The sequence below is a fragment of the Mesocricetus auratus genome, unplaced genomic scaffold (assembly GCF_017639785.1).
Source record: "Mesocricetus auratus isolate SY011 unplaced genomic scaffold, BCM_Maur_2.0 Super-Scaffold_100027, whole genome shotgun sequence".
NCBI lineage: Eukaryota > Metazoa > Chordata > Mammalia > Rodentia > Cricetidae > Mesocricetus > Mesocricetus auratus.
The window spans coordinates 2,885,315-2,907,642 of NW_024429208.1; the positions used below are offsets into that span (position 1 = coordinate 2,885,315).

At 55.0% G+C, this 22,328-nt stretch overlaps 2 protein-coding genes across 13 annotated transcripts; one reads left to right on the top strand and one right to left on the bottom strand.

Moving 5' to 3' along the window:
* Positions 1-92: 92 nt before the first annotated feature.
* Positions 93-6,862, bottom strand: Apom (apolipoprotein M). Of its 2 annotated transcripts, none has more exons than XM_040732421.1 (7): positions 6,745-6,862; positions 3,042-3,284; positions 2,610-2,764; positions 2,238-2,317; positions 1,890-1,988; positions 1,630-1,728; positions 93-214 (listed from the first exon to the last, which is right to left on the bottom strand). In XM_040732421.1, exons 2-7 carry the CDS (start codon positions 3,153-3,155, stop codon positions 189-191), a joined length of 573 nt encoding a protein of 190 aa, XP_040588355.1. In that variant the 5' UTR covers positions 3,156-3,284; positions 6,745-6,862; the 3' UTR covers positions 93-188. The 2 variants fall into 2 exon arrangements, with proteins under 2 accessions (XP_040588355.1, XP_040588356.1); XM_040732422.1 differs by having other exon boundaries at positions 3,042-3,281; positions 6,745-6,846.
* On the top strand, positions 6,814-20,499 carry Bag6 (BAG cochaperone 6). 11 transcript variants are annotated; one of them, XM_040732410.1, is made up of 26 exons: positions 6,814-6,922; positions 7,799-7,919; positions 10,610-10,727; positions 10,820-11,016; positions 11,253-11,306; positions 11,819-11,893; positions 13,251-13,486; positions 14,011-14,140; positions 14,513-14,710; positions 14,890-15,124; positions 15,324-15,401; positions 15,514-15,621; positions 15,730-15,842; positions 15,929-16,013; positions 16,311-16,678; positions 17,240-17,531; positions 17,675-17,844; positions 17,934-17,987; positions 18,110-18,212; positions 18,293-18,417; positions 18,719-18,865; positions 18,968-19,027; positions 19,140-19,283; positions 19,359-19,466; positions 19,928-20,074; positions 20,337-20,499. In XM_040732410.1, exons 2-26 carry the CDS (start codon positions 7,812-7,814, stop codon positions 20,430-20,432), a joined length of 3,549 nt encoding a protein of 1,182 aa, XP_040588344.1. In that variant the 5' UTR covers positions 6,814-6,922; positions 7,799-7,811; the 3' UTR covers positions 20,433-20,499. The 11 variants fall into 11 exon arrangements, with proteins under 11 accessions (XP_040588344.1, XP_040588349.1, XP_040588348.1 ...); XM_040732412.1 differs by lacking the exon at positions 6,814-6,922 and adding an exon at positions 6,978-7,187; XM_040732411.1 differs by lacking the exon at positions 6,814-6,922 and adding an exon at positions 6,978-7,165.
* The last annotated feature ends 1,829 nt before the right edge of the window (positions 20,500-22,328 follow it).

The window sequence follows — 22,328 nt, forward strand, 5'->3', positions numbered from 1 at the left end:
GTGCTGCCTGCGGTCCTTCCTGATGGCAAACAGTGGGGGGGGGGCGTCAAAATGGGGAATTGACTTTGACGCTGCAGATGAAACCCAGGACGTGAGGATTGAAAAACCATCTTTATTATCCTTGGGAGGGGTGGAGGGTCTCCAGCGTCTCCCCAGCAGCTCAGTCTAGGACATGGGTGAAGTCAGGGTCACTTGCTGGACAGCTGGCAGGCGTCTGTGCCGGGAGGAGGGAGAGGAGGTCCAGTTAGTGGTAATGGAGCAGGGGTTAGAGACCATTCTCTTTCCTCCCTTTAGTCTCCTAAAGCAGTGGTTCTCAACCTGTGGCTGTGGCCCTTTTGGAGGGGGGTGAATGACCGTGTCACAGGTCGAATATCAGATACCCTGCATATCAAATATTTACATTATGATTCACAACAGTAGCAACATTACAGTTATGAAGGAGCAACAGAAATACTTCTGTGGCTGGGGTCATGTTAGGAAGGTTGAGAACCACTGCTCTAAAGACTCAGAAACCTATCTCTTTTTTTTTTTTGGTTTCTCGAGACAGTGTTTCTCTGTATTGTTTTGGAGGCTGTCCTGGAACTCACTTGGTAGACCAGGCTGGCCTTGAACTCACAGAGATCCTCCTGCCTTGCAGGGCGTTGGTGGCACACGCCTTTAATCCCAGCACTCGGGAGGCAGAGGCAGGCGGATCTCAGTGAGTTCAAGGTCAGCCTGGTCTACAAAGTGAGTTCCAGGACAACCTCCAAAGCCACAGAGAAACTCTGTCTCGAAAAACCAAAAAAAAAAAAAAAAAAAGAAAGAAAAGAAAAAAAGAGATCCTCCTGCCTCTGCCTCCTGAGTGCTGGGTTTAAAGGTGTACGCCACCAATGCCTGGCTGAAACCTATCTTTTTCCTCTTTTTTTTTTTTTTTTTTTTTTTGGTTTTTCGAGACAGGGTTTCTCTGTATTGTCTTGGAGGCTGTCCTGGAACTCACTTGGTAGACCAGGCTGGCCTCGAAGTCACAGAGATCCACCTGCCTCTGCCTCCCGAGTGCTGGGATTAAAGGCGTGCACCACCAACGCCCGGCTATCTTTTTCCTCTTTTTACTTTTGGGAGACAGACTCACTACATAGCCCTGGCTGTCCTGAAACACTGTGTGGACCAGGTTTATTCTGCCTCTGCCACCTGGGTGCTGAGATTATGGGCGTGTGCCTCCACTCCTAACCAAAAGCCTCTTTTTTAAAAAGAAAATGATTTGTCTTATTATGTGAGCGCTCTGCCTGCATGTACACCTTCACGCCAGAGGGGGGCATCGCATCCCACCACAGATGGCTGTGAGCCACCGTGTGGTTGCCGGGAATTGAACTCAGGACCTCTGGAAGAGTGGTCAGTGCTCTTGCTCTTAACCTCTGAGCCGTCGCTCTCCCCTCCACCTCAGAAAAGCCTCTTTCTAGTCACCCGGAGCTATGCTTGGTGAAGCCACAGCTCTTAGCCAAGTTCTGGTGCCGCTGTAGCCTGTGAGAATTAGCGGGACCAGTGTCCCCCCCCATCCTGAGGGCGCCCGCCTTTGGCCACGGCCTCTGCTGTCGCTGCACTGAGCTAGCTCTACAATCACCACACAAGACTTGGGAGACTGCAACCCCTCACCTTCGTTCCTGGGAGTCACTAGGAAGGCTTTGAAGTCCAAGCAGGAGGTCAGAGCCTGGAAGTCCTCCACACACTTCTCTGGAGGGTGTGGAGATCGATCTGGAAGGACAGGGAGCAGCCAGGCGGGTCAGCATTCCTGCCTCTCAGCCCTGCCTCCCCTCCCTGTTCCCAAAGGGCCTGGTGAAGATGCCCATCCCGCCCTGGAAGGGACGCCCCTTAACCTTCCGGCTTCCCTCGGCCTGCCTGGTACCCCCACTCACTGTAGAGGAGGAAGCGCTGGTAACCCCGGCCCGTCTCTTTGAGCATGATTCCTCCTGGGCACGAGCTGGAGAAGAGGTCTGTTTCCATGTCGGGGCGGCCTGGCGGGGTTGGGAGAGGAGCACAAGCTGAGTCAGGCCCGGTGGCTAGTGCGCCGCCCTGATCCCAGCTGCTCCGCAAGCCGAGGCAGGAGGATTTCACATTCACGGCCGCCGGGGCTACAGGGTGAGCTCAACCACTGTCGTGGTAAGGCTAGGAGGGGCCTGGGGGTGCAGTTCAGTGCAGGCGGCCCTAGGTTCGATCCTCACTTCCGAGGAGATGGGGAGGGCGGCGAGCTGGTGGGAACCCACCTTCAGTTCTGAGGCCTCTGCTACCTTTCCCTTCAGTCAAGTGGTATGTCCATTTCCGGGGCACACAGATCCCGTTTTTCCTGCAGAGGCGGTGGTTGGTAGCCAGGAAGAAAGATGGGAGTGTCACTCCAAGCGCAACTACACAACCTTCTATGTTTTCCCTCTCTTTCCCGCCCGGCCCAGCTCTCAGGGTTTCCAGCCTGGCCTGTCATCTGCAGAACGAACGTGACTCGTAGGCTGTTGAGCTCAGCGGGCAAGGGGTGATGGATGGGGAGCTCGACTCGGGGGTGGGGTGGGGGAGATGGCGGTGATCACGGTTTGGGCAGAGAGCACACCGGGTGGTGCCTCCGCGTCCTCGCCGCTGCCACTCACATGCGGATGGCTGCCCCAAGCTGGAGCTGCCTTGGGGCGGAGCCGGAAGCCATGTTGAAGACGATGTTGTCCACCGGGTCGAAGGTAGCCAGCTCTTCCTTGGTGGGGGCCGCCCCTGCGATGAAGTACCACAGGCCCAGGTGGGGCTCTGGGGACTGGAAAGGCGGTGGAAAGGAGCAAGGGGGTTGAGTTAGCAGGACAGAGCTCAGGCGGCCTTCCCATCGGGAGGACCAACCTCCAGGGCTGCGGGTTCGGGTGGGGCCCTGCCAGCTTGCAGCAGGGGGCCGCCGGCGACTTCCTACCTCGGGCCTTCTTTCTGTTCATCCTCTTCCTCCCATCCTCTCCCCTGCTTTCTGGTCCCCTTGAGCTACCCCACCCAGGACTTTTCGGCTCCCCACGGGCTTTCTTCCCCTTGCCTCGCTCGGCACTCACCTCCCTCTCACCCATGTCCAGCGCCGTTAGTGGACCGTGCTCGGGGCACTGGTTCACCGAGCTGAAGAGAAGGCCATACAGGTAGAGCACAGCTGCCCAGACTTGGTGGAACATGTCCGGCTGGATCCGGCTGGTGCTCCGCAGCAGGCGAGGGGACTGGTGCCTTGACCCTTCTCTGCTGGCCGCGCAGTCCACTCTCTGCTTTCAGCCCCCTCTTGCCTCGACCCTTGACCCTGTCACCTGCTAATAAGTAACTTCAGCCTTGTTTTCCAACCCAAGCCTGGATTAGCTACAGCGCTGGGCCCGTCCCCCCCTTCCGTATTCAGCCCCTCTGCAGTAGACCCTGGCATGTGCGGTGACCCCGAGGCATCAGGAGAGCTGGGCCACTACAGTCGACGTGTACAGTCTTCCAACCTGTATCAGCGCTGGAGCTCTGCGGGGCTGGGAGGCACTGAGGGCAAGTGACTGGGTCCGTCTTTCATTCATTCATTTGGCCAATTTAGGGATTTCAGTTGTTTGCCAGGAACTGGCTAATCCCAGGGGACTTTTTTTTAAGAAATGGAAAAACAGCTTTACAAACAAATCCTTGCAAGACAAGCTGATAAGTGTTAGAACGGGCGCCAGCCAGTTGCTGGGGCACGGTGGGTTCCTCTTTCCTTTTTTTCAAAACAGGGTCTCACTATGTAGCTCTGGTTGTCCTGGAACTCCCTCTGTAGACCAGGTTGGACTCGCAGAGACCTGTTTGCCTCTGCCTCCCGAGTGCTGGTGCTAAAGGCGTGTACCACCACTGCTGGGCTAGGGTAGGCACAGTTTTTTGTTTCTGTTTTTGTTTTTTTGCCTCCTCATGCTGGGGATCAAACCTAGAGCTTCAAGCATACCAGGCATGCTCAGTAATAGCAATGATCTACACACCCCCACCTCCTGGGACAATTGTTTTAATACACCCCCCCACCCCCGTCCTGGAATTCACTCTGTAGACCAGGCTGATCTGGAACTCACAGAGATCCGCCTGCTTCTGCCTCCCGAGTGCTGGGATTTGTGGGAACACCAGACCTTGAGCAGAGACCCACTTCCCCTTCTGCCTGGGAGTAGGCAGCTGTAAGACAATGTTTACTAAAAACATGTTTACTAAAAACAATACAATGCCCGGGGGCAATAAGTTCCTGGAAAAGGCCTGCCCACAGAAACCACCCTGACCTCGACCTTATCAAAAGACTAACCGCCTCTTCTGCCACGCCCAGATCAGTTTTTGGTGTCAGAGCAGAACCAGCCAGGGTAGAGGAGAGAGCAGAAGCTTCTCTGGTGGGAGCCTTTCTTAGGAAGTTTTCTTGAACCTTTTTGGGGCCTGCTTAAAGTTTTCTTTACATCGTTGAACAAGTCTCTGTGTTGTCAATCCCCGACACCCTCCGCACGTTCTCGGACACAGGCCTCGCAGCAGACGCGACAGGGATTAAAGGCATGCCACCAACCAACGCCAGGCTGTGTGTGTGTGTGTGTGTGTCTTGTTGCTCTTTTTTCCATCTGTGGGATGGGCAACTTGTCAGTCTCACAGTTAAATGAGATCATGTACACACCAAGTCAGAAGTAAATATCCACTGTCGTTAGTAGCTACAAAGCACCCACTGCAATTGCTGGTAGTGCTTTTTAAGTGGTGGATTGCTATGTTGTCAAGATTTAAATGCAATGTCAAGAGACAGTCACCGGATAGTCTTCGTGTGTGGAGCTGTCAGTGCAATGAGAGGTGGGACTTATTTACATAAACAGTGTCCTCTTCCTAAGTGCCTGTCTGCCTTAAGGCTCAGAGGCTAACAGCACTGGCTGCTCTTCCAGAGGTCCTGAGTTCAATTCCCAGCAACCATATGGTGGCTCACAACTACTTATAATGAGATCTGGTGCCCTCTTCTGGCCTGCAGGCATGCATGCAGACAGAGCACTACATACCTAACAAATAAATAAATAAATAGTTCCAGGAGAACCTCCAAAGCCACAGAGAAACCCTGTTTGGAAAATCCAAATTAAAAAAAAGGCTCATGATTAAATATCCAAATATCCATAGAAATAAATCACACCTTTTCTCTATTTTTTAACGTTTCACTTCTATTTTTTAAGATTTATTTATTATGTACACAAAAAAGAAAAAACAAAACAAGAAACCCATGGCCGATGATAGGCTTGACCCTTTTATTGGAGTGGTGCTCAAGACTTCCGTGTGGAGCAACGGATCAAGCCTGACCTTGGGCTTGCCCGGCAAGTGCCCTACCACTCCAGCCCTTGAAATGTTGTAACCCTAAAATGTGTGTCTAGGGAAATGGCTCAGCAGGTGAGGGCCTGACCGACCCCCAGGTCCCCACGGTGGGAAGAGGACACCGGTATGTTTCTCCACACTTAGGCTGCTGTGGAAGATGCAAGGCACACACAGCCCACCCCCCACCCAAAATGTCGAAAAGATTATTTAATCCCAGCATTTAGGAGATAGAGGTGGGTGGATCTCTCTGAGTTCCAGGACAGCCAGATCTACATAGTGAAAACGGTGTCTCAGAGAAAGAATAAAAAATGTAGCCTGGGATTGTCTGGCAGGGTGCCACGCGACTTAAATCGCAGCCCTGGGCAGTGGCGTGGAACATTAGGAGCTCCAGGCAAATCAGGGCGACGCAGTGAGACTGTGTGCGAAAGTCCAGCCATTCAGGCTGGGACAAAGTAAGTGCTCACTCAACAATGCTCACTGGAACTGTCCTCAGGACCGACCCCTGGGGAGAAAGGGGGGAGGCGGCAGAGAAACTGTAACCTGTGCAAACTCTCTTTGTGGCGAGCGCCTTCGGTCCCTACTCCTGTCTGGGCGCCCGCTTTTGTGTTTGGTTTGGTTTTTGAGACAGGGTTTCTCTGTATTGTTCTGGAGCCCGTCCTGGAACTCGCTCTGTAGACCAGGCTGGCCTGGAACTCACAGAGATCCGCCTGCCTCTGCCTCCTCCCGAGGGCTGGGATTAAAAGCGTGCGCCACCAACGCCAGGGCTATGAAGTTTCAAAACGCTGAAGTTGTCTTAAAAGCATGGAGCCCCCCCCCCTCGGGCGCTCCCGAGCAACGACCTGCATGAGACCACCCCCACCAGAGTCTGCAAAAACGGCGCAACCGCCCTGATCCGGCTGGGAGGGGGGGCGAGCAGACACAGCCCACGGAACGTCCCCAACCGTCCAGGGGAGGAGGGGGGGAGAGAGAGTGGCTTCCGGAAGCGCGGGCAGCACGGGAGGACCAGGGGCCCTGCCGAGCGTGAGGTGGCCAGGGGAGACGCCTGTCCGTTTCCTCCGCCCGCCAAACAGGGACGCGGCCGCACGGGGCGCAACCCCCGCAGGCCCCCACGCAGGCGTCCGCGGCGCCTCTGCAGCCAGGGGCCGGCCCTCCCCCTCCCCTCCCCACCCGCCCTCCCCCCGCGCCCGCTCAGCGGACGTTTGCTTCAGGCGTTACGGCAGCCACCTCGGCCGTGCGGCGCTCCGGGCGGGGCGCGCGCCGGGGCAGAAACCGCACAGCGCCCGAGGCGAGCGAGAGCGGGCGGGCGGGGGGAGAGTGTGCGCACGCGCCGGGAGTGCGCGCGCGCAGGCGCAGTGCGGTCCCCCGGGCGACGGCGGCGGTGGCGGCGGCTCCTCCGGGGTGGTCGGCTCCCTCCCATCTAAGGCCGGCCCCGGCCCGTGTCGCCCCCTAGGAACTCACTGTCTGTGGGGGCTGTGGACTTCCTCATCCGGCCCCGCACAAGCGGACTGGGGAGACGGAGGGGGTGGGGGAAGGGGGAAGCCTGGGGAAGCCGGAAGTGCCGCCTCGAGACCCCCCAAATACGATCGGGAAACGGAAGTGGCCTCTGGGGCCCGGTTGGGGGAGACCGGAAGTGACGGTACGGAGTGGTGGGGGAAGCCGGGGTGGGGGGGCGGAGCCCGCGGGGCGGTGGGCTGTGCGGGTGCCTTGTGCGTGCGCGCCTGTGTGTGTGTGTGTGTGTTGTTGTTGTGCGCGCGCGTGTGCGTGCGTGTGTGCGTGTGTGTGTATGTGACTGGCCGCGTGTCGGCTCAGCCGCGTCGCTGGAGCGCCGACGGAAGCGGAGGCGGAAGGAGGGGCGGCCAGCGAGCCGGTCGGGGCTCCCGTGAGTGTCCGGGGCGTCTGTGGTGAATTGGTTTTTTTTTTCCTTTCCTCCCCCCACCCCGGCCGGGTTCGGCGGGGCCGGCGCGCGTGCGCGGAGCCGCTGTCTCCCCCGCCGGAGGCCAGCGCGACCCCTCCCCTCCCCCACCGCCTCCCACCCTCGCGTTGTCCCGGGCTGGCCGCCCCGATCCCCCCGGCGGGCGCCGGTGCCCGCTCGGCCGCGACCGGTGATGACAACTGCCCCCCGGCCCCCCGGGTCGGTCTCGCGCCCGCCGCCCGGACCCCCCCCCCCGCCGGCCCAACCGGCTCTCCCTCGGGTGTGATTGGCACTGCCGAGCCCCTCCCACCTCCCCGTCCTTCGCCTCCCTATGCCGCCGGCCGCCTCCTGCCCTTTGTGTTTCTCCTCCTGCGCCTCCTCCCCGGATCAAAAAAATAAAACGGGGCGATGAGGGCGCGCGTGAACCTCTGCGTTCGTGTATGAGAAACTTTTCCTTTCCTTTTTTTTCCTACGGGGATCGGGGCGGGGGCCGGGCCCCCCACACACCTCCCCCCGGCCGGTCTTCCGGGTGTGGAAAAGGCAGGGCGAGCGGGCGACGGCCAACCACTCCTCCCCCGCCCTTCTCTGCTTTTCCCTCAGAGAGCTGTCGGCCATGGAGCCGAGCGATAGTGCCAGCGCCGCTATGGAGGAGCCCGACAGCCTGGAGGTCCTGGTGAAGACCCTGGACTCCCAGACTCGGACTTTCATTGTGGGGGCCCAGGTGAGGCCGCGGCTTCGTTTCTATAAACATAATTTATGTATATGTACGCGCGCGCGCGCACACACACACACACACACACACACACACACACACACACACACGCACGCACTCATGCACCCCGGTCGCTCGCGCGCCTTCTGAGGGACGATCCCGGCTCTCTTGTCCTCCACGCCTTTGTCCCTTCCTCGGTAGAGCACCTCCTGTTCTTGTTGAGTGAGGAGGTGTGGTTCCTCTAGTCCCGCCCGCCTCCCCCTTGGCGGACCTAGGTGGCGAGGGAAACAGAGGAGGAATCTGTCCCTGTCCTGGGCCGACCTCAGCCCAAAGGGACACGGATGACTCCGGCCGTTGGGACCGGAAGCAGCACAGGGACCTCAGACAAGTGTGCTGTGTTTGCTCTATTTTTGAACAACTCGTTCTCGGGCTTACGCCGTATTTATAGATTCCGGGAGCCTAGTATCTGAGGCATGGTTTGAACCCCTGGCACTCACAGCGTGCAGTGTGAGCACAGTTACCTTTGCCGTTACTGCGAAAGTCTTTTCGGGAACAGATCATGAGCCGGTCGTTAGCTGTGGTTTCTAAAACATTGGGAACGTTGCGTACACTTTTGTGAGTAGGTGTCTGTGGCCCTTACCAAGAGTTAGGTGTCTAGTTGGGAAGATTCTTTTTGGGGGTGGCGGGGACAACGGTATCTCCTAGAGCTCAGGCTGCCTTTGACCCTCTGAGTTCCATTGTCTGCTAGGCTCTTAGGTGTAGCATGCCTGACTTGTTGTGGGTTGTTTTGTTTAGCTTTTCCCCAACAGGGCTTCTCTGTGTAGCCCTGCCTGTCCTGGACCTCACTCTGAGGACCAGGCAGGCTTCAAACTCAGAGATCCGCCTACCTCTGCCTCCCGAGTGCTGGGGTTAAAGGTGTGCACCACCACTGCCCGGCTGAGGTAGGGTTTTATATGTCTTAGAACTGATGGTCTTAGTTTTGTGATCCTCCTGTCTGTGTGCTCCAAATTTGGGTTCTCGGGTGTGTGTTACCACACTGGTTTGCTTGCGTTCTTCATTTCCCCCTTCTCTTATTTTGGGGGTTCCTGCAGGGTGTTGAACCTAGGACCTAGCGCAGAGCACCCACCACTGAGCTGCAGATAGTCTTGTGCCCCCTTCTTTCTTCTTCAGGCTTCTTTTCAGACCCTGCTTTCCTCCCAGTGTTTCTTGCCATTGGTGGAGAAGGTTGTTTGGGGGTGCGTGTGTCAGGGGTGTCGTTCCCCCCAGCTTTGGAACTCACTTTGCAGAGCAGTCTGACCTACAATTCACAGAGAGTACTAACATTAAAAGTGTTCACCACCGCTTGGCTTCAATTCTTTTTTAAGATTTTATTCATTTTTATTTTATTTTGTTTTGGTTTTTTGAGACACGGTTTCACTGTACTCACTGTGTAGCGCGTGCTATCTTGGAGCTTACTATGTGGACCATGTTGGCCTCAAACTCACAGAGATCCGCCTGCATCTGCCTCCCAAGTGCTGGGAGTAAAGGCGAGTGCTGTCCAGCCTGTGAGTGTCTTGTCTGCAGGTGTGTATGTGTACCGTATGTGCAGTTGGTACCCAAGAAGAGGGCGTCAGGTCCTGTAACCTGTGGCATCTTCTGGTTGTTGTGGGAGTTAGGAAATGGCAGCGCCTACTCCGTTATGTGTTGATGGTGAGGAATTAAATGAGTTCTTAACTCAGACATCTCTGTAGACCTCGTTTTGTGTTGTATGTCAGGGTCTCTCAGTGGTCATGCTGGCTTGGTAGTCACAGAGATCCCCCTGCCTCTGTCTCCATGGGTTAGAGGCTTGTGCCACAGTGTCCACCTGTTTGTAGCCCTGAGATTATTACAGCCACGGGCTCCTGTTGTAGTTTTATATTTAGAAAAGGACCGCCAGTCTCTGTGGATACTAAGCCAAGAAGAAGAAAAGCTTTTTTTTCTTGTAAGATTTATTTTTATTTATTTACTGATGTTGTTATGGTTACCCTTTGGATTTATTTATTTATTTATTTATTGAGACAGTCTCTACATAGCTCTGCTGTCCTAGAACTCACAATGTAGACCTCCAACTCACAAGAGATCCATCTGCCTCTGTCTCCCAGTTGCTAGAGGCATATACCACCACTCCTTGGTTATTTTTATTTTTAATTTTGTATAGGTTTGTGTGGGTACAAGTGTTCTTAGAGGTCAGGACACTGAGTCCCTTAGAATTGAATTTATCAGTAGTTGTGAGCTGCTGTCCAGTATCCGTGCTAGAAAATGAACTGAGGTCCTGTGTAAGAACAGAATTAGCTTTTTTGTTTTTGTTTTTCCAGACAGGGTTTCTCTGGTTTTTGGAGGCTGTCCTGGAATTAGCTCTTGTTGACCAGGCTGGTCTCGGACTCACAGAGATCCACCTGCCTCTGCCTCCCGAGTGCTGGGATTAAAGGCGTGGGCACCACCGCCTGGCTTGGCAGTATTAGCTTTTAACACTGAGCCATTTCCCCAGCCTGCCTTTTTGTTTGTTCCTTATTGTTGCCCGTCCACCCCTCATCTCCAGCCTTGTGTACCACCTGTTTTGGGGTGTTTTTGGCTGGGCCACCCACTTTGATTGTGGCCTCACTCAGCATCTGAAGTCTGGCGTCCCTCTTGGTTTTTGCTTTCTTTCACTTTGTGATTCTGATGCGTGACTCTCCTTTCAGATGAATGTAAAGGAGTTTAAGGAGCATATTGCTGCCTCTGTCAGCATCCCTTCTGAGAAACAACGGCTCATCTACCAGGGCCGGGTTCTGCAAGATGATAAGAAGCTCCAGGAATACAGTAAGGGCTGGGAGCCACTTGAGGTGAAGGTTGCTGTCCAGAGGCCATGGTTACCTACTTACAAGTTTTGGTGTGTGTCTCTTTCTCTGCAGATGTTGGGGGAAAGGTTATCCACCTGGTGGAACGGGCTCCTCCTCAGACGCAGCTCCCTTCAGGAGCATCTTCTGGGACAGGGTCGGCTTCAGCTCCTCATGGCGGGGCACCCCTGCCTGGCACTCGGGGGCCTGGGGCCTCTGTTCATGACCGGAATGCCAACAGCTATGTCATGGTTGGAACCTTCAATCTTCCTGTGAGCCTGTGTTTCTCATGGGAGGGTTTTGTTGGGAAGAGTAGCTTTGGTCACGGCAGCTGCAGGGACTTTAGAAGATAGGTGTCCTGGGTGCATGCCTTGAGATGGAAAGGCCTCTGGCCTGTACTGGCCTCCATTTTTTAAGGAAAAGAGGGTAGGGGCTCCAGAAAAGGTTGGAGCATGGAGGCCTTAGTATGCGGCTTCTCCCAGAGCAACTTCCCTTACCCTTTCCCCAGAGTGACGGCTCTGCTGTGGATGTCCACATCAACATGGAGCAGGCCCCAGTTCAGGTAGTGAGGCCTGGGGGGTCAGGGAAGGGGGTCTGGGAGAAGAGAAGGAGGCCATGAGGTGGGGAGGACCTGGGGGGTCAGGGAAGGGGGTCTGGGAGAAGGAGGCCATGAGGTGGGGAGGACCTGGGAGGTCAGGGAAGGGGGTCTGGGAGAAGAGAAGGAGGCCATGAGGTGGGGAGGACCTGGGGGGTCAGGGAAGGGGGTCTGGGAGAAGGAGGCCATGAGGTGGGGAGGACCTGGGAGGTCAGGGAAGGGGGTCTGGGAGAAGAGAAGGAGGCCATGAGGTGGGGAGTGAGGACCTGAGAGGGTCAGGGAAGGGGATCTGGGAGAAGGAGGCCATGAGGTGGGGAGTGAGGACCTGAGAGGGGCAGGGAAATGGGTCTAGGAGAAGAGAAGGAGGCCTTGAGGTGGGGAGGACCTGGCTGAGGAGACTGTGCCGGGGAGCTGGTATAGTGTGCTGTGGGGTTTAGGCTTGTCTCGGGCCTGCGCTGACCGCCCTCCTTATATTGTAGAGTGAGCCCCGGGTGCGGCTGGTGATGGCCCAGCATATGATCAGGGACATACAGACCTTGCTGTCCCGGATGGAGGTGAGTGGGCAGGTCTGACAGGCTAGAGTTTCCTGTGTTCCTCTTCTCATGGTCTTAAAGGAAGAACATTCCTGGCATACTCAGGCTGCAGGAGCCTGCTTTCCTGTTCTGGATTGTTTGCCTGCTTTCCTGTTCTGGATTGTTTGCCTGCTTTCCTGTTCTGGATCGTTCTGTGTAGTCTTCTTTTAGGCAGAGGAAGTCTGTGAGGCTGTCTGCCTGCCTGCCTCAGCCTCTCAAGTGGGGCTTAACCGGCACATGCCACTGTCTTGTCTCCTGCCAACCTTCCGACTCCTGGTGTCTGAGAGTTTGTTTCAGACTGCCAGACAATGTCATAGGTTTCCTGCATTTAAAGAAGTTGCCTTTTAGAAATGTTCTCTAACCTCATTCTGTGTCCTGGGCTGTCCTTGACCTCACAGTGAGCCTCTATCCTAGCTCAGCGTCTTAAGTGCTGTGATTATAGGTGTGAGGAGCCACGCATGCCACTTTTTGTTTTGTTTTCCAAACAGGTTTCTCTGTAGGTTTAGAGTCTGTCCTGGAACTTTCTTTGAAGACCAGGCTGGTGTTGAACTCACAAAGATCCACCACCACCCAGCACCTGCCACAATTTTTAAATTTCTTTTTTCTCGTCCTTCCTTCCATCCTTCCTTCTTCTGAGAGATGGGGTTTCTCTATGTAGACCTGACTGTCCTGGAACTCACTCTTTAGACTACACTGGTCTTGAACTCGCAGAGACCTACCTGCCTCTGTCTCCAGAGTGCTGGGATTCTTTTTTGGTTTTACGAGACAGGGTTTCTCTGTATTGTTTTCGAGGCTGTCGGTCCAGCACGGCCTCGAACTCACAGAGATCCGAGTGCTGGGATTAAAGGCGTGCGCCACCACCGCCCGGCGCTGGGATTAATTTTAAATTTTTTTATTTTTATTTTTTTTTATTTTTTATTTTTTATTTTTTGGTTTTTCGAGACAGGGTTTCTCTGTATTGTTTTGGAGCCTGTCCTGGAACTCACTCGGTAGACCAGGCTGGTCTCGAACTCACAGTGATCCGCCTGTCTCTGCCTCCCGAGTGCTGGGAATTTAAAAATTTTTTAACTGTCATGTTGTCATGTTCAGTGTAGGGTATCCTAACTATTAGTTTTGTTATAGTCACAGCTCATGGCCATTTCCTCTCCTGGAAATTAGGAAAGCACAGCCCCTACTCTATAAATGCTACGCAATCCAGCATGTGTCCAGTCTCTGCCAGTCATGGGGGTGCACAGCCCTGCTCAGGGCCTCGTGGGCACTGTCTGCACCCTGGGCTCCGGTCTGCATAAGCCTCGGCAGCCGCAGTCTCACCCTTGGTGTCCTGACTCTCCACATTCAGTGCCGAGGACCCCAAGCACAGGCCAGTCAGCCACCCCCACAGACACCGACTGTGGCCTCGGAGACAGTGACCTTGAGTTCACAAACATCAGAACCAGTGGAGAGTGAAGCGCCTCCTCGTGAGCCCATGGAGTCAGAAGAGATGGGGGAGCGCACCCCAGCCCAGACTCCAGAGCTTGCTGCTGCTGGCCCAGCTCCAGCGGGCCCTACACCTGCGCCAGACACAAATACACCCAAGTGAGAGATGGGGGGCCCTGTGGGGACTTGGAAGGCAGAGTGTGGGTGTGGTGTGAGGACCAGGAAGGGTATGAAGGGAGGAAAGTGGTTGCTGGGTTCATTTCGTTTTGTTTTGTTTTGTTTTTTCCGAGACAAGGTTTCTCTGTGTTGTTGTTTTGGAGGTTGTCCTGGAACTCTCTCTGTAGAGCAGGCTGGCCTCGAACTCACAGAGATCTGCCTGCCTCTGCCTCCCGAGTGCTGAAATTAAAGGCGTGCGCCACCAATGCCCAGCTTGTTGCTGGGGTTCTTAATGGTTGTAGTGTAGTGGGGTCAAAGGGCGTCTCATGTAGACTATTGTCTGTGAGGCAAGATGATGCAGAGGTCTCGTCTGGTTTTGAGCCCCTCTTTGCCTTCTTTGCATGGGCCATACCGGGACGTGGGAGTGAGCTTTCTCCTCTCCACCCTCGCTCGTCTTAGAGAGTGCGTGGGTAGTGGCAGTCGTCCCCTGAGGACAGCCGCAGCTCATGGCTCTGGTGTTTCCACAGCCACCCTTCCCCTGCGGAGCACGTGGAAGTCCTCCAGGAGCTACAGCGCCTGCAGCGCCGTCTTCAGCCCTTCCTGCAACGCTACTGTGAGGTCCTAGGTGCTGCTGCCACCACAGACTACAACAACAACGTGAGCCTTTTGGTGGCCTTCCCTCCTAGTGCTGGGAGCAGTGGGGGGATGCAGATAGCTCTTCACTGTCCTCAGTGTTAGCACAGAAATCCCTCTCTGTAGGCGAATGGTCTCCTATGAGGAGATGGTGACAATCTTTGGACTTATTGTGTTCTTAATTGTTTAGGAAGTATACAGAGTAGAAAGGAATTACACCTGGTTGCTTAACCTTTGCTGTGTTTTTGTGGAAAATTCTTTATGTGCATTGAATAGAATTTACTTGAAAATGAAAAGCTTTGGTTCATGTAGATGCTTCCAGAGACAGGACATGGCAGTCTCAGAAGGCATTGTCCCTATTAATGTCCTGCTTTTCTGGGTTTGCCCTGGGCACAGCATGAGGGCCGTGAGGAGGACCAGAGGTTGATCAACCTGGTGGGGGAGAGCCTCCGGCTACTGGGCAACACTTTCGTGGCCCTGTCTGATCTGCGCTGCAATCTAGCCTGTGCCCCGCCCCGGCACCTGCACGTGGTACGGCCCATGTCTCACTACACGACTCCCATGGTGCTCCAGCAGGCAGCCATTCCCATTCAGGTGGGTGCAGGGAGCCTGGCTGGAGGAAGGAGAGGGGCATGGTGGCATCGGATGACCCAGATGGCTGCTGGGAGGCAGGAGAAGTGTGATGACAGAACATGTGGTGTCTCTGGGAGGCTCTCGGTGGTCTGGGTTAGGCCCCTGTGTTTGTCTCATGTCTGCCTATCCATGTCTTCCAGATAAATGTGGGGACTACTGTGACCATGACAGGCAATGGGGCCAGGCCTCCACCAGCTCCCGGTTCAGAGGCAGCGTCCCCAGGCTCTGGTCAGGCCTCGTCCCTGCCTCCATCTTCTACCGCTGTTGACTCATCAACCGAAGGAGCGCCCCCCCCAGCTGCCAGCCACCCACGGGTCATCCGGATTTCCCACCAGAGCGTGGAGCCTGTGGTCATGATGCACATGAACATCCAAGGTGAGCGGAGCTAGGGAGATTTGCTGGTAGAGAAGGGCAGCAGGAGCCTTGGGGGGGGGGCTTTGTGTGAGGGGAGCCCAGCCTTTCTGTTGGAGTGAACAGAGGAGCAGGGGCTTTGGAGGTCCGAGAGTGATGTCAGGAGGTACAGCCAGGCCTTGACCCTGCCATTCTTACATTTCTGGATGTCTTTCTGGCTCAGATCCTGGATCACAGCCTGGCGGTGTCCCGAGTGCTCCTACTGGTCCCCTGGGACCTCCAGGTCATGGACAGACCCTGGGTAAGAATGAGGTTATCAGAGCAGGCTCAGAGCTCTGGGGAGAAAGGGGTTAGGGCTGAGTGGGTGGGTTGAAGGGGTCCAGGTTCAAGGTTACATCAGACCCACCCCCCAGGCTCCACCCTCATCCAGCTGCCCTCCCTGCCCCCTGAGTTCATGCACGCCGTCGCCCACCAGATCACTCATCAGGCCATGGTGGCAGCAGTTGCCTCCGCGGCCGCAGGTAATGACCTGGAAGGGGAGGCCAGGGAGGTGGGCCTAGTTCATGGTGGTGGTACTGTCTGCTGCAGCAAGCCCTGAGCCCTCAGCGCACTCTGGTCTCTGTCCACAGGACAGCAGGTGCCTGGCTTTCCAACAGCACCAACTCGGGTGGTGATCGCCCGGCCCACTCCTCCACAGGCTCGGCCTTCCCATCCTGGGGGGCCTCCAGTCTCGGGGACTCTGGTGAGCAGTGGTGCGGGGACATTCCAGTGGGAAACTCCTGGCGGGTTGTGGGAGGGACCGAGCTGACTCCTTTCCCTGTCCCGCAGGGCACTGGACTGGGCACAAACCCTTCATTGGCCCAGATGGTGAGCGGCCTTGTGGGGCAGCTTCTCATGCAGCCTGTCCTCGTCGGTGAGTCTTAGTCTTTCCTGGCTCACACTCCAGGGTTGCAGCTGCGGCCGCTTGTGTGCCTGGTTACTTCAGGGACATCCTAGACTGTAGAGATCATTTCTATGCTAGCTTGGGCTACTGAGTAAGATTTGGGGGCAAAGGGACCTCCATGTTAACTGTCCTGATGACCTCTGTCCTGCTCTGTATGTCCTAGTCCTGTAAAACATCTCAGTTCTTGTTTTCCTGCTGGAAAGACTAGAACGGGGCAGCTGTAACTTGGTTTTTCTTCAAATTGCACTGTTTTTTGGTTCCTGACAGCTCAGGGGACTCCAGGAATGGCTCCGGCTCCGGCTGCAGCTCCAGCTCCGGCTCCAGCTCCTGCTCCAGCTGCGGCTCCGGCTCCAGCTCCGGCTCCGGCTCCGGCTCCGGCTCCGGCTCCTGCCACTGCTTCAGCTAGTGCTGGTACCACGAACACAGCCACAACAGCTGGCCCTGCTCCTGGGGGTCCTGCGCAGCCTCCACCCCCTCAGCCGTCTGCTGCTGACCTTCAGTTCTCTCAGCTCCTGGGGAACCTGCTGGGACCGGCAGGGCCAGGGGCTGCTGGGCCTGCCATGGCATCTCCCACCATCACCGTGGCCATGCCTGGTGTTCCCGCTTTTCTCCAGGGCATGACCGAGTTTTTGCAGGTGAGTGGCTGTCCTGCCCTTTTGTCCCCCAGCACAGTAGAGCAGTGGTGCTTCTGTTACCTCCCATAGCTGCTGAGAAGCACCTTAGTGACGTGTGAGGGGAAGGGTCTGCTCCCTGGTCTGACCCATTCAGAGGCAGGGAGGTGCTTACTTGACTTCACGCCCTCTGTTGAGTGTCTGTCCCTGAGTGTTCTGGCTTAAGATGTTAACATCAGAGCTAGCTCGCTGTTCTTGCAGAGCGACCAGGGTTGGAATTCCAGAACCCTCGTGGTGGTTCACAGCCATCTGTAACAGCCATCTGTTTGGGGGATCTGCTGCCTTCTTCTGGTCCCCATGGGAACCAGGCACACGTTTCACAGACATACAGGCCGGCAGAATGCCTGTACACATTAAATACAGTGACTAAGAATAGGTGGTGGCTGTGTGTGTTTAGGTCAAGATCAGAGTCTCTGTGCTCTTCTCCTGGGCCTGACTGTTTTGTGCCCTCTTGGTGCCATTTTGTGTTCTTGACGCTGTGGTCTTTGTCTTCTACCCTTCCTTCCTTCCTTCCTTCTCTGCTAGGCGTCACAGACTGCCCCTCCACCACCTCCACCTCCTCCACCCCCACCCCCTGCCCCAGAGCAGCAGGCCACACCCCCACCAGGGTCCCCTTCTGGTGGAACAGGGAGTACTGGAGGCTTAGGTCCAGAGAGCCTTCCACCAGAGTTCTTCACCTCGGTAGTACAGGGAGTGCTGAGCTCCCTTCTGGGCTCCCTGGGGGCTCGGGCTGGCAGCAGTGAGAGCATCGCTGCCTTCATCCAACGCCTCAGTGGATCCAGCAACATCTTTGAGCCGGGGGCTGATGGGGCTCTTGGTAAGCAAAACGGGGGTGCTGTGGTCTTGAACTAGCGGGGCGGGGACATAGTTGGCCTTCCTTTACTAAGAAGGACCAGGCTGACAGCTTGTGGGGCTGGGCAGGGAGGGGACACAACTGCTCACTTGTGCCCCCCTCCCTAGGGTTCTTTGGAGCTCTGCTCTCTCTTCTGTGCCAGAACTTCTCCATGGTGGATGTGGTGATGCTTCTCCATGGGCACTTCCAGCCCCTGCAGCGGCTCCAGCCGCAGCTGCGCTCTTTCTTCCACCAGCACTACCTGGGTGGTCAGGAGCCCACACCTGGCAACATCCGGGTAAATGAAGGCCCAGGGCCCCAGAGCTTTCCTTCCTTGTCGCCTCCATCCCTTAGCCCTGACTGCCTCTCTGTGATGTTCCCCTGCAGATGGCAACCCATACATTGATCACTGGGCTGGAAGAATATGTACGGGAGAGCTTTGTGAGTGTGCTTTGTACATTTTCTCCCTGTCTAGGTTTGGGCGGGGAAGCTGGGGGCCCCTGCTGCCTCTTCCTCCCCCTACATCCTGATGGTCCTGATTTGGAGATCTTTGTGTGTCTCAGTCTTTGGTGCAGGTTCAGCCAGGTGTGGACATCATCCGAACAAATTTAGAGTTTCTCCAAGAGCAGTTTAACAGCATCGCTGCGCATGTGCTGCACTGCACAGGTCAGGCGGGGCCTGCCAGGGCGGGGGTGCTACGGTGCAGGGCGGCCGGAGTTACATGGGCTCTCACACCCTCCCTGCAGACAGTGGATTTGGAGCCCGGTTGCTGGAGCTGTGTAACCAGGGCCTGTTCGAGTGCTTGGCCCTCAACCTACACTGCTTGGGAGGACAGCAGATGGAGCTTGCTGCTGTCATCAACGGCCGGATTGTAAGCACCACCCAACTTTTTTTTTTTTTTTGGTTTTTCGAACCAGGGTTTCTCTGTGGCTTTGGAGGCTGTCCTGGAACTCGCTCTGTAGACCAGGCTGGCCTCGAACTCACAGAGATCTGCCTGCCTCTGCCTCCCGAATGCTGGGATTAAAGGCGTGCGCCACCAACGCCCGGCTCAGCACCACCCAACTCTTAAGTCTTGCAGTTTTTATATTTCTTCTCCAAATGCTACAGCTATTGCCCTAGATGTAGATTGTACAAGCAGGTTGAAAGTTGTAATCCTGCTTTCTAACCCTCAGCGTCGAATGTCTCGTGGAGTGAACCCATCTTTGGTGAGCTGGCTGACGACCATGATGGGACTGAGGCTTCAGGTGGTCTTGGAACACATGCCTGTGGGCCCTGATGCCATCCTCAGATACGTCCGCAGGGTTGGTGATCCCCCCCAGGTAAGAGACCCAGTCACTGTGAGGTCAGGGGACACAAGGAAACTGGAGAGATGGGCTGTTGACACCCGCCCCACCTCTTGTCTGTCTTGTGCAATCCCACAGGCACTTCCTGAAGAGCCGATGGAAGTTCAGGGAGCAGAAAGAACTTCCCCTGAGCCTCAGGTACCAGGGAGAGGTGGAAAGCCAGATAATGGTGTAGTTGGCTGGGCTGGAAGAAAAGGGACTTGGGGACAAAGAATTCTGAAGGCTGGACCTTCCTGCCATCTCCTTCCAGCGGGAGAATGCTTCCCCAGCCCCCGGAACAACAGCAGAAGAAGCCATGTCCCGAGGTCCACCCCCTGCCCCTGAAGGTGGCTCCCGGGATGAACAGGACGGAGCTTCAGCTGATGCAGAGCCTTGGGCAGCTGCGGTCCCCCCAGTGAGTGGCAGGGGTGATGCAGCGGGGTTAGGAACTCTACCTTGTGGGAATGATTTCTAATCCTTTCCTCCCCAGGAATGGGTCCCTATTATCCAGCAGGACATTCAGAGCCAGCGGAAGGTGAAACCTCAGCCGCCCCTGAGTGATGCCTACCTCAGCGGTATGCCTGCCAAGAGACGCAAGGTTGGTCTGTCTCTTTCCTGAGACTGTCTCTGTCCAGTACCCTTGTTGAGCTAGAGGCTTTTGCTTCGCTCGTTCAGTTTCTCCATCTAGTTAGGAAGCCTGTTTGGGAGTCAGGCTTGTTGATTTGTGCGTGTGACAACGTGGGCCTTCATCTTACTGCTTGTGGCAGTTGTGGTACCTCAGCTGTGTGAGTTCCCAAGTGATTAGGGCCCATGGCTTTGGGGCTTTGCCTTGAAGAGTAGCTAGCTCTGAGTCTCAGGTGGTCTGACCTGCTGGTGCCTTCTTTGCAATCAAACATTTTTTGTTCTTAATTAGGAAGGCATTTCTGCTGTCAAAACCACATGCAGACTGTTTCCCCACCCTGTGCCGAACTAGACTCTTGTTAACTAAGGGAAAGGGTGAACTGGGTGGTGGCACCGGTTTTGATGTTGATCCCCTTTTCCCTCTCAACCTGTCCCCAGACAATGCAGGGTGAGGGCCCCCAGCTGCTACTCTCAGAGGCAGTGAGCCGGGCAGCTAAGGCAGCCGGAGCTCGGCCCCTGACAAGCCCCGAGAGCCTGAGCCGGGACCTGGAGGCTCCAGAGGTTCAGGAGAGCTACAGGCAGCAGGTGCCCCCACTTTGCAGCAGAATAGGGATGGTCTATTGGGAGGGGTTGGGCCAGGTACCTGCTTCCCTGGATCTATTCAGAGATGAAGCCCCCGGTTGGTGGTCAAGGTTTTCCTTGTGGCTTTTGGGAAGGCTCAGCAATCTCATTGGGCTTGCCAGCATGGCTGGTGGGGAAGTATTTCCTGAGGGCTGGTCTTTGCACTTGCTGGGATCATAGGGCTAAACCAGGGCTCCTCTAACCTGTGTGTGTTTTCTCTTTCTAGCTCCGGTCGGATATCCAAAAGCGACTGCAGGAAGACCCCAACTACAGCCCCCAGCGCTTCCCCAATGCCCACCGGGCATTTGCTGACGACCCCTAGCTTTCGCACCAGGGGATCACCCCCTTCCTTCACAGTATTTAAGAAATAAAAGTCGGATTTTCCTGGCTCCTTTGTCTGGTACTTTGTTTTCTCAACATTTCATCAAATCCCTAGGAACCTAATACACATGTGCATCACACTCTGCTTATGGAGCGAATGCAGGCCCGTCGGTGGTTTGGACTTTTGTAAAAAGACGGTGCTCCAAGTAGCACTCTGGCACCCATGCACCTCTGCCGCCCCTTACAACAGTAACTTTAAACTGTTCTCAACTTTTGCCTGGATCCCTGAAATGTAAAGGCCTAATGACAGACCCATGCTGAAGAAAACCGGAAACACCAGGCAGCTGTATGGTTCTGTGGTGGCTTACATTGAAAATGGCTCCCATGGGGAATGGTACTATAGGAGGTGTGGCCTGGCTGGAGGAAGTATATCACTAAGGCTTGCCCTGCTGCCTGATCCAACGGGACTCTTAAACTCTGAACCTGGAAGCCAGCCCCAATTAAATGCTTTCCTTTGTAAGACTTAGCATGGTGATGCTGTTTCTGCAGCAATTGAATCCCAATACAGTGTTGGAAAAGGGGACTCGGGCATTGCTGCGGGAGGCCCGACGCCGCTTTTGTTTGGGGGACTGTAGACTTTGGACTAGGAGATTAATGGGCCCTGTTAGGAGCCTGAGGTGATAGCAATGTGTGCTGAGGGTCCTGACCTGTGGGGCTGGACTATTAATGTGGCCTAGAGAGCACTAAGATTTTGGTGAAGAACTTGGCTTTCTGCTTGTCTGCTTTTACAAAGATTTCCAGACAGCTCAATGGTGATGGGGTCGCTTGGATATTTGTTGACACACTTGTGAGAATCTACAGTGAAAAGCAGCTGAGCAATGAGAAATAGAAAATGTGTGAGGAGAAAAGGAACACCAGGAACTATAAACACATTAGAGAAAAGCCTGACACTAAGTGCAATAAAGGCAGTGGTCACGGAGCAAAAGCCTACCGAGCTAACCTTCCAAGTTATGAAAGAGAATTAGAGAAAAGCTTAGGGCTGTGTAAGGTTATGCACCCTTTAGCCCCAGCATTCTGGAAGACAGATGATGGATCTGAGCAGGCTCCAGGACAGCCAAGCTTAGGCAGTTTAGGAAACCATTGAAACAAAGCTGGCCACGATGTCATTGAACAAAGGGGGGGGGGCCACACCCAGCCCTATCAGGACTTTGGCAGCTTCAGTCATGTTATTTTGAGTCAAGGATGCAAGAAAGGGGTTATTGGATCTCAAGGACTAAAAAAGCTGCAGAGGCCAGGCCATGTGTCGGGAGAGTCCTACATGGAGGTTAGAAAGGCCATTTTGTGATGCTGTAAAGGTGAAGCCTGGCTTGCCTTGGAGACGCCAAGATGTTGGCATACATGCCAAAGAAAGCTGCTCAACCCCACGAGTTGTGTTGCCATCAACAAAGGTAAAAGGAACTGGAACCCCGGGCGTTGGTGGCGCACGCCGTTAATCCCAGCAGAGGCAGGTGGATGGCTGTGAGTTCAAGGCCAGCCTAGTGTACAGAGTGCCAGGACAGGTTCCAAAGCAAGAAAAACTGTCTTGAAGAAAACAAAACTAAGGAGTAACCAGTTCGGTTTTTCGTGTTACAGTGCTTCAGTATTTGCTCAGTATGTTCCCTCCCCTATATGTTGGCATGGTCATGTATATCCTGTACCATTTTGTCATTAGTATGTGGTCTGCCTTTTGATTTTATGGGGATCATAGTTGAGATACTCCATCTCAGTAGGGACTGAACTTTTAGACTTTGAGACAATTGTAATCGACTCTGGGGCCCTTTGAAACTGGGCAAAATCGATTTACATCATATTGTTGACCTCTGGGAGCCAGGGGATGTAAAGTGTAGTTTGAATGTAA